The 11,004-nt window shown below is 43.3% G+C and overlaps 1 protein-coding gene across 1 annotated transcript; it reads right to left on the bottom strand.

Moving 5' to 3' along the window:
* Window positions 1-326: 326 nt before the first annotated feature.
* Window positions 327-10,278, bottom strand: LOC135092217 (ryncolin-1-like). Its single transcript, XM_063990549.1, is given in 5 exon segments — window positions 327-785; window positions 787-865; window positions 5,374-5,478; window positions 7,554-7,996; window positions 9,726-10,278. Coding segments are annotated over 5 exon segments (933 nt in total). The 5' UTR covers window positions 9,945-10,278; the 3' UTR covers window positions 327-698.
* Window positions 10,279-11,004: the final 726 nt, after the last annotated feature.

Consider the following 11,004-nt stretch of genomic DNA (forward strand, 5'->3'; position numbering starts at 1 on the left):
TTGGCACTCGTGTCGATGTGCAGTCCCCAGTCTCTCTCTCTCTCTCTCTCTCTCTCTCTCTCTCTCTCTCTCTCTCTCTCTCTCTCTCTCTCTCTCTCTCTCTCTCTCTCTCTCTCTCTCTCTCTCTCTCTCTCTCTCTCTCTCTCAGACAAGGTATATGATCACTTCTACTTCGCTACGTGCATTGTCTGTGTTTGTGCGCGCGCGCGCGCGTGTGTGTGTGTGTGTGTGTGTGTGTGTGTTTTGTGAGGGGCCAGCCACTCCGGAGATTTGCGGGAGAGAGAGAGAGAGAGAGAGAGAGAGAGAGAGAGAGAGAGAGAGAGAGGAGAGAGAGAGAGAGAGAGAGAGAGAGAGAGCCTACCTGCTTGTGTAATTAACTCACAGGATATAATGAAATACCTAACAGCGTCACGAGACTACGAGCAGGCACAGCCCGGTGCAGGGACGCACGGTGTGCACGTCTCGTGGCCGTGTGAGGAGGCAAGCAGCGCAGTGACTCGGGCTGTGAGGGGCCAGCCACTCCGGAGGTTTGCGGGAGAGAGAGAGAGGCGCTCAGGCTGAGAGTAGCGTCAGAGGAGCTTGGAGAGGTGGTGGTGGTGGTGGTGGTGGTGGTGGTCTGGAAGCGCGTCCTGTGCACAGTGTTCTGTGCTTGTGTGCACGCCTCCCACCGTGCCGGCCACAGCCAACACAAGAGCGGCTCAGAAGGCGGGGCGGGTCATCATGGACGTTCGCTTCAGGGAGTAGTGGTGGCCCTTCCAGTCATACCAGTTGATGCCATCGGCGTGGGGTGGTGTGGTTGCCCACATATTGGTAGCCGTTCAGATTAGAGTGATAGTACTTATTATACCAAAAAGCTCCGCGGTATCTGAAAGGAACGGAACAGTCACACAAGATTTGGTACAAACATCATACACACGCACACTCATTCCTTTGTCATGTAGTGTCTGAGGATACGTGATCTTTAGTTTTCTTTCCAATCGGTGTCTAAGTAAAATATGCACATTGCATTTGGTGCAAGTAATTAGAAAAGTGATGTTTTCTGTGAAGGGAATGCGCCATGACCGAGGGAAGACAGACTGACCGCTCCGCTCACCACTGCGTGGCCGCTTCCCTCCCACTCACTTTGTATTTGTGAAATGTTTCCCTCGGGATCCAGTCAGGTCAATTTATAAAACTTGCACCATTTTATTTGCCAGCACTTTTGTTTCTTTTACTTAAAAAATACACTTCAAAACTGAAAATACACTTGAAAACTGAACTTAAGTTTGATGGCGGCTGAGGGAAGACTGCAAATGTGCACTACTTCATTTATCCAAGTAAAAGGAACACAACTTCACTACTTCTGAAGGTTGTCAGGAGATTATTCTGTCACCGAAAAAAAAAAATCTGTAAAGATCGTAGCGTACTTGCGGAACAAAGTCCCGCTGTTGGATGTAGAGCCCTGGGAGGTGTTATCGCCGTAGAGGGAAAAGAGAGAGAGAGAGAGAGAGAGAGAGAGAGAGAGAGAGAGAGAGAGAGAGAGAGAGAGAGAGAGAGAGAGAGAGGGAGGAAAAGCGAAGGAGAGCGAAGAGAGACGAAAAGGACAGTAAAGGATGTGTAACAATAAGGAAAAGAAGGTAAATGGAATAGTTAATTGGAGTAGTGAAGTTGTGCGAGAAGGTGTAGAGAGGTAGTGAGGGTCGTGTTTACATGGTAAAGTTGATGATGTGTCGCGAAGGGTAGATAAGACAGGATTTCTGATGACTCTATAGCAGAATGGGTCGCATGTGGTCGCATATCGGGTCCAGCAGCCTCAGAAGGGGCCAGATTGTTGTCCTGTCTTCAGAGAGAGAGAGAGAGAGAGAGAGAGAGAGAGAGAGAGAGAGGAGAGAGAGAGAGAGAGAGAGAGAGAGAGAGGTGTTACGACTTGACTCAACTCTGATTTCCCCACAAACCCTGTATTAGACCCCAGTACGTAAGTTTGTTGTAATCCCGTTTTAGTTTGCATATAAGAGTGATGATTATAAATGTTAATAAGGTATTCATAAGTGATGCATTAGAGTATATATGTAAGGTATTCATAACTGATGCATTAGTGTACGTATAAGAGTAATGATTATAAAAGCTAATGTATTCCGTGACTGATGCATGACACGTGTCGGGCGACCTTGTGACTGAAACCGTGTGACCACGGCCTCAGGACGCTGAGCACACACGTTGTCAGTGCCACGAGTCCAGTGACTTACGGTGAGCGACACAGCTCTCGTGCCCACGCTCTTGAATCTTCCGAGTTTTCCACCATCTGGCTACGACTACAGAGTCATTTTCATACTAAATTTATCTGTGCTGTATACCTCTCTCCTAACTCCTCTGACTATAAGAAATTCTTTGACTACTTAACTTCCAAAGTGGAGCACATTCTGACCCTCTTCCCTTTTGCAGAGATCTCCATTCTTGGAGACTTTAATGTTCACCACCAGCTTTGGCTTTCCTCTCCCTTCACTGACCATCCTGGTGAACTAGCCTACAACTTTGCTATCCTCCATGACCTAGAGCAATTGGTGCAACACCCTACTCGTATTCCTGACCGTCTTGGATATACGCCCAACATTCTTGACCTTTTCCTGACCTCTAATCCTTCTGCTTATGCTGTCACCCTCTCTTCTCCGTTGGGCTCCTCCGATCACAATCTCATATCTTTATCTTGTCCTATCACTCCAATCCCTCCTCAGGATCCCCCTAAGCGAAGGTGCCTCTGGCGTTTTGCCTCTGCTAGTTGGGGGGACCTGAGGCGGTATTTTGCTGATTTTCCTTGGAATGACTACTGCTTCCGTGTCAGAGACCCGTCTTTGTGTGCTGAGCGCATAACAGAGGTGATAGTGTCTGGCATGGAGGCGTACATTCCCTCACTCTTTTTCTCGTCCTAAACCTTCTAAACCTTGGTTTAACACAGCTTGTTCTCGTGCTATACATGATAGAGAGGTGGCCCACAAAAGGTACTTAAGCCTTCCTTCACCAGAATCTCACGCACTTTATATTTCTGCCCGGAACCATGCCAAGTCTGTTCTCCAACTAGCCAAAAACTCCTTCATTAACAGAAAATGTCAAAACCTTTCAAGATCTGACTCCCCTCGTGATTTTCTGGCATCTAGCCAAAAATATCTCCAATAACTTTGCTTCTTCTTTCCCTCCTCTACTTCAACCAGATGGCACCACTGCTATCAACATCTATTTCTAAAGCTGAACTCTTTGCTCAAACCTTTGCTAAAAACTCTACCTTGGACGATTCTGGGCTTGTTCCTCCCTCTCCTCCACCCTCTGACTACTTCATGCCTCGTATTAAAATTCTTCGTAATGATGTTTTCCATGCCCTCGCTGGCCTAAACCCTCGGAAGGCTTATGGACCTGATGGGGTCCCTCCTATTGTTCTCCGAAACTGTGCCTCCGTGCTTGCACCTTGCCTAGTCAAACTCTTTCAGCTCTGTCTGTCAACATCTACCTTTCCTTCTTGCTGGAAGTTTGCCTACATTCAACCTGTTCCTAAAAAGGGTGACCGCTCTAATCCCTCAAACTACCGTCCTATTGCTTTAATTTCCTGCTTATCTAAAGTTTTTGAATCTATCCTCAACAGGAAGATTCTTAAACATCTATCACTTCACAACCTTCTATCTGATCGCCAGTATGGGTTCCGTCAAGGCCGCTCTACTGGTGATCTTCTGGCTTTCCTTAATGAGTCTTGGTCATCCTCTTTTAGAGACTTTGGTGAAACTTTTGCTGTTGCCTTGGACATATCAAAAGCCTTTGATAGAGTCTGGCACAAAGCTTTGATTTCCAAACTACCCTCCTACGGTTTCTATCCTTCTCTCTGTAACTTCATCTCAAGTTTCCTTTCTGACCGTTCTATTGCTGCTGTGGTAGACGGTCACTGTTCTTCTCCTAAATCTATTAACAGTGGTGTTCCTCAGGGTTCTGTCCTGTCACCCACTCTCTTCTTATTATTCATTAATGATCTTCTAAACCAAACTTCTTGTCCTATCCACTCCTATGCTGATGATACCACCCTGCACTTTTCCACGTCTTTTCATAGACGTCCAACCCTTCAGGAGGTAAACATATCACGCAGGGAAGCCACAGAACGCCTGACTTCTGATCTTTCTAAAATTTCTGATTGGGGCAGAGCAAACTTGGTTATTGTTCAATGCCTCAAAAACTCAATTCCTCCATCTATCAACTCGACACAATCTTCCAGACAACTATCCCCTCTTCTTCAATGACACTCAACTGTCCCCCTCTTCTACACTGAACATCCTCGGTCTGTCCTTTACTTATAATCTGAACTGGAAACTTCACATCTCATCTCTAGCTAAAACAGCTTCTATGAAGTTAGGTGTTCTGAGACGTCTCCGCCAGTTTTTCTCACCCCCCAGCTGCTAACTCTGTACAAGGGCCTTATCCGTCCATGTATGGAGTATGCTTCACATGTCTGGGGGGTTCCACTCATACTGCTGTTCTAGACAGGGTGGAATCAAAAGCTTTTCGTCTCATCAACTCCTCTCCTCTAACTGACTGTCTTCAGCCTCTCTCTCACCGCCGCAATGTTGCATCTCTAGCTGTCTTCTACCGCTATTTTCATGCTAACTGCTCTTCTGATCTTGCTAACTGCATGCCTCCCCTCCTTCCGCGGCCTCGCTGCACAAGACTTTCTTCTTTCTCTCACTCCTATTCTGTCCACCTCTCTAACGCAAGAGTTAACCAGTATTCTCAATCATTCATCCCTTTCTCTGGTAAACTCTGGAACTCCTTGCCTGCTTCTGTATTTCCACCTTCCTATGACTTGAATTCCTTCAAGAGGGAGGTTTCAAGACACTTATCCACCAATTTTTGACCACTGCTTTGACCCTTTTAAGGGACTGGCATTTCAGTGGGCATTTTTTTTATTAGATTTTTGTTGCCCTTGGCCAGTATCCTTCCTACATAAAAAAAAAAAAAAAAAAAAAAATACAGTGTTCCACGTGGTGGAGCCAGACTCCAGAAGTGAGGGGATATGAGTGACAAGAAAGGGAAGCATCACATTAGGAAGTGGCGCAGTGTAAAGTGTGGACTTGAAGATGTTTGGCTAAAGCAGCGGCTTGTGACGCAGTACAACGGACGTGATGATGGACCTGAAGGTTGGGTTTGCCCTGACGCCACGATCAGCAACAGAGAAACTCATGCAGAGTGCGTGGCTGTCCATTACCTTGGTCGGAAGAGTGTGGACCCAAGTGGAGAGTGTCACGGAGCGGAGAACCAAAACTAATACGAATCTTTATTTTGTGTTGTTTTTTGTTGTGTGACAGCACTTGTCTGCATGTTGTGTGGTGTCACTGTTGAGCTGTGTGGCATGGCAACACTTACCTTTCGGCACAGTTATAAGTCTCATGACTGTCGTTGTCAGCATCATGGGTGCTGAATGCTTGGCCGTTGTGCCTTGAGAAGCTGTCCCCTGCGTCTCCACTGTAACTGTTAACACACACACACACACACACACACACACACACACACACACACACACACACACACACACACACACACACACACACACACACACACACATGAGAAAAAGAGATAATATCTTATCTATCTGTCTATTTATATCTGTCTATCTCTATTTCAATCTATCTTTCTATATATCTATCTATCTATCTATCTATCTATTTATCTATCTAACTATAGGACGAAAAATAGAGAAACAATAGGTCCATTTAAGGCATGTAATGGAAAGTTAGTTTGTTCTGGGGAAGAGATGAATAAAATTCTGAACAGGTAATTTTTTTAATTGTCCACCCAGGCAAACATGCAGGAAATGCTGGAGAGTGAACTGATTTTTAGAGCAGAAGAGAATGAAAAGCTGATGTATATTTTCATAACTAAGGAGACAGTGGAACGGCCTGAAAAAAAAATTGTCACCAGGACCAGACCAAATATATCCCAGAGTACTTAAGGAATGCAAAGAGGTTATTAGTGAGCCGCCAGTTACCGTGTTTAGCAAATCACTGGACTCAGGAGAGGTACTGGTAATGTGGAGGCAGGCCAATGTAGTGCCCATCTTTAAGAAAGAAGATAAAACGTTAACGTCTGATTATATACACCTGTCAGTCAGCTTAACTTCAATGGCAGGTAAAGTAATGGAATCAGTAATCGTGAGGAACATTAGGAAGCATTTAGATGAGAATAATTTGATAAAACAGACAGAAAGGCTAGGGTGCACGGGATAGATGAGAAGGTGTTAGGCTAGATAAGTTCGTCGCTTGGCGACAGGCAACAGAGTTATAATAAACGGCTCAAGGTCCGAGTGGGATCAAGTAATTAGTGGGCTGCCGCAGGGATCAGTGTTAGGGCCATTGTTATTTTTAATATATCTTACTGATCTGGATAGTGGCATTAATAGCGGTGTTGGTAAACTTTCGGATGACACGAAATTGGTAGATGAATTAGGTCAGATTCGGGTGCCATCGCATAGGATGAACGAATGGACAGACAGATGACAAATGCCGTTTGATACTAACAAACGCAAAGTACTTAGCGTAAATAGAAGAAACCCACACAGTAGGCATGCAATAAAGAAGATGAGATGTTAAATTCAAAGAATGAAAAAGACATAGGACTTATAGTTAGTTCTCGTCTCCGTCTAAGAAAACAATGCGTGGAGGCCAGAAATAAAGCAATTCGGTTATTGGGATTAATTTTAGTGGCTTTAAAAGTAAAAATACCGAAGCAATATTAAAATTATATTTGGCGCTGATCAGACCTCATCTGCTGTGTGCATTATACTGTGCAGTTCTGGTCCCAGTATTGCAGGAAGGATATAGGTCTGTTAGAATCAATATGAATAAAAAAAAAAAAGATAAAAATGAGAATTTCTCACGAAAGGAGACTGAAATTTATAAATTTACATTTCATAGGCTAAGGCTAAGAGGGGATCCGGTAGAGATCTTTAAGTGGCATAGGAGATACAACAAGAATGTGTAAATAAAAATGGCTACATCAGTAATCAGGATATATATATATATATATATATATATATATATATATATATATATATATATATATATATATATATATATGAGAGAGAGAGAGAGAGAGAGAGAGAGAGAGAGAGAGAGAGAGAGAGAGAGAGAGAGAGAGAGAGAGAGAGAGAGAGAGAGAGTCTGGAGAAACAGCAGGGATACGAAATAGAAAGAAAGAATAGAAAGAAACAAAGGAATAAGAGGTAAGGAAAAAGGGACAGTCAGCAACAGGGTAGGGCTGGCTGAGGCATAAAGGACAGGGTGCTGCCTCTGGCGACACGGAACGGATAGTTATATTATTATATTTTTGCCTTTTCTCAATCAAAATAAAAGGTAAATTATATATATATATATATATATATATATATATATATATATATATATATATATATATATATATATATATATATATATATATATATATATATATATATATTTAATACAGAGAGAGAGAGAGAGAGAGAGAGAGAGAGAGAGAGAGAGAGAGAGAGAGAGAGAGAGAGAGAGAGAGAGGGTGAAGGGCCTCACCTTCCAACACTGAGGCGGAACTTGGTCTCTGGTGCGCCCACGTGGAAGAATCCATACTCAGCCCACCGATGTTCTCCCTCGTAATCGTCCAGGTCAATTCGTAGCTGCTGCAGGGTGGTGGAGGTCAGCTGGTGCAGAAGGTCAAGGCCCAGCCAGAATTCACCCTCCAGGTCACCAAAGCCCAACTGATACTCGACCCAAGTGCGGTAGAAATCTTGGCGGACGGCATCACTGGTGCGCCGCTGGAAGACGGTCCATCCCCCGCCGTCGACGGTGTGGTCACAAAACACGGGCACGCGGTGGTGGGGTCGCCCAGGGTAAGGGTATACCTGGCGCAGGCCGCTCCCGCTGTCCCCGGAGTCCAGTAAGTCCTTGCAGTGACGCGGCCGAGACTCCCATTTGTTTACAGCAGCACTCACCTGCTGCACCACTTCCCTCGCCTCCTGTAAAGCGAAGGCCAAACAGTGACCAGGTTTACGTCAGACGTAAATACAAACGTAAATATATACGACGTAAATATATATATATATATATATATATATATATATATATATATATATATATATATATATATATATATATATATATATATATATATATATATATATAGTTAGCGGTGTTCGCGGTTAAAAGGCCCTCTGACGTGAGCATCACATTGCATAAACTCGCTCCTCTTTTTTTTTTTTTTCGGGTATGGAGAGGATACGCCTTTAACTGTCTGTAGAGAGCATGTAGGTGTCAAACATTTAAGGGCGCCGCACCACTGTGTTTGTGGTGCGGTACATCCTGGCGTCCCTCCTCGCTTCATTTCTTCACCAACGCACTCAGTCTTTTCATTACCAATAGTTATACTGCTTATTTTTCTATTTATCTCACCATTCCAGTGAAACTAACTTTCATACTATGTAATCGTGGCCTGTACATTTTTCAGGCATTGTACATCACTACAGTACAACACTTTGTTTCAAACAAACACAGCCGTTTTGTTAGCCCAGGCAAAGAGCAGTGTTATAAAACACAACTTTCCCTTCTGTCAATATGTCAAACACTGAATCCATTACTCTCTGCTTTCAAAAACATTTCATGGACTAATCCAAGTTACCATGTAGTCATTTTCTCCCGCAAGACTATTCGTTCCGAGGAGCGAATGTCGTAGAATATATATATATATATATATATATATATATATATATATATATATATATATATATATATATATATATATATATATATATATATATATATATATATATATATATATATATATATATATATATATATATATATATATATATATATATATATATATATATATATATATATATATATATATATATATATATATATATTTTGTGTATTTATATGTTTGATTACAGCTCCTCTTCTGTTTGTTTGTATTTACGTAGTAGTTACTTTAAGGTAACAAATCTGATTAAAACTATTTGTCCTACTCATGATTTTTATGTGAAAAACTTATCTTGGTAAACTGTGATTTCATTAAACATTGACCAAGTTTAATACAAGAAAATGGCGTCATAAGACTGAAATAAATCATGAATGCAGACACACAAGGATTCATTAAAAATAATAATTTAGATAAAAATCCATTTAAATAAAAATACTTAAACTAAATAAATCGATTTTTGTATAATGTATATATATATATATATATATATATATATATATATATATATATATATATATATATATATATATATATATATATATATATATATATATATATATATATATATATATATAGAGAGAGAGAGAGAGAGAGAGAGAGAGAGAGAGAGAGAGAGAGAGAGAGAGAGAGAGAGAGAGAGAGAGAGAGAGAAGGATTTTGATTTTTCCCCTCCTGCATGTGGTAGAACCCTCTCCGAGAAATCCGGCCATTGGCAGGAGTGGCTGTGAAGTGTTGCTGGGAACAAGGATCAGATCACTCCACGTAAGGAAACGTAACTAGGGAAGTATATGACCAGCAAGTTATGTGATTCAACTTTAATGTTTTTGTATTTGGTTCCCGTTAATGAACACACACAATCAGTTGTGCTCAAACAACAATTGGTACAAGCACACCTTGATAAATTAGAAGTATTTTGTCAATAATAATACCTTCCCCTTAGAGAGCAGTCTGGCCCAGGCTTAGACAGAGACTGGCCTGACCCTTACCTCCATGAGGGACGCGTAGCGGCTGTCCTCTTGTCCACTACTACAGAAGTCCAGGGCGGCGGCCACGCAAGCATCACTGTAGCCAGTTACCGCTAGTAGGCTGGACAGAAGGGAGCGATCGTCCTTGAGGCCTGAACAGCTATTCTCCTCAGCTGTGGGAGGCGTGGCGCTTGCCTGGGCCACGGCCACGCCCATGGCGAGGAACACAAGGAACTGCATCGCAGGTAATTGCTGGCCAGAGGACCTGACCAAGGCGACTGTGGCTTGGTGCTGCGTAGAGCAGACTGGCGTGTGTCTTGAGCCCTGGGTGCCTTGTGGCCCTCAACACGCCACTTAAAGCCTCTTTTTGTGCGTGACGTGGAAAGATACCAGGCTGTGTCCTTCATGAATGTCATCACTCCTGTAGTATAGTAAAGTGTTGTGTCAATATTAGATAAAGCAGCACTTGTGTAAAGGCGCCAGTGTGCCTCTTGTCGCGCTGGCATCAGATGCAGCAGGATCCTCGCAGCTTTGTAGTGTTGATGCTTCCTTCCTGTGGAGTGGTGGGAGCTGTGGCCTCAGTGCAGAGGCAGGGTATGCTGCTGCCACACCACGCACTAACCTGACTAATTGGCAACACTTAGTAGTGTCTTCAGGGAATCCCAAGGCACTGTGAGGCGGAGCATGACAGGACTGTATTGTGAAACGTTTCGGCGTCTTGTCTCCACTACTCTTATCAGGCTTTGGTCCAGTCATTCCCAACCAGGGCTGAACTTGCTCCTTGGGGGTAAAAAATTACATGGCTGGGGCTGAATAATTGATGCACCTGATAACTCAATGATGATTCAAGAGAGAGAGAGAGAGAGAGAGAGAGAGAGAGAGAGAGAGAGAGAGAGAGAGAGAGAGAGAGAGAGAGAGGTATTTCTAGTGTGTGTGTGTGTGTGACTGTATTTACACACAAGTTTTTGTAACACAATGATATCCCAGAAGGACACACACACACACACACACACACACACACACACACACACACACACACACACACACACACACACACACACACACACACACACACACACACACACACACACACACACACACACACACACACACACACACACACACACACACACACACACACACACACACACACACACACACACACACACACACACACACACACACACACACACACCGCGTAGCGTAGTGTAGTGGTTAGCACGCTCGGCTCACAACCAAGAAGGCCCAGGTTCGAATCCCGGGCGAGGAAAAAGGATGAGCCTGAATGTGCAGCCCCTGT

This window comes from Scylla paramamosain, chromosome 39 (genome assembly GCF_035594125.1).
Source record: "Scylla paramamosain isolate STU-SP2022 chromosome 39, ASM3559412v1, whole genome shotgun sequence".
In the NCBI taxonomy this organism is placed as follows: Eukaryota; Metazoa; Arthropoda; class Malacostraca; order Decapoda; family Portunidae; genus Scylla; species Scylla paramamosain.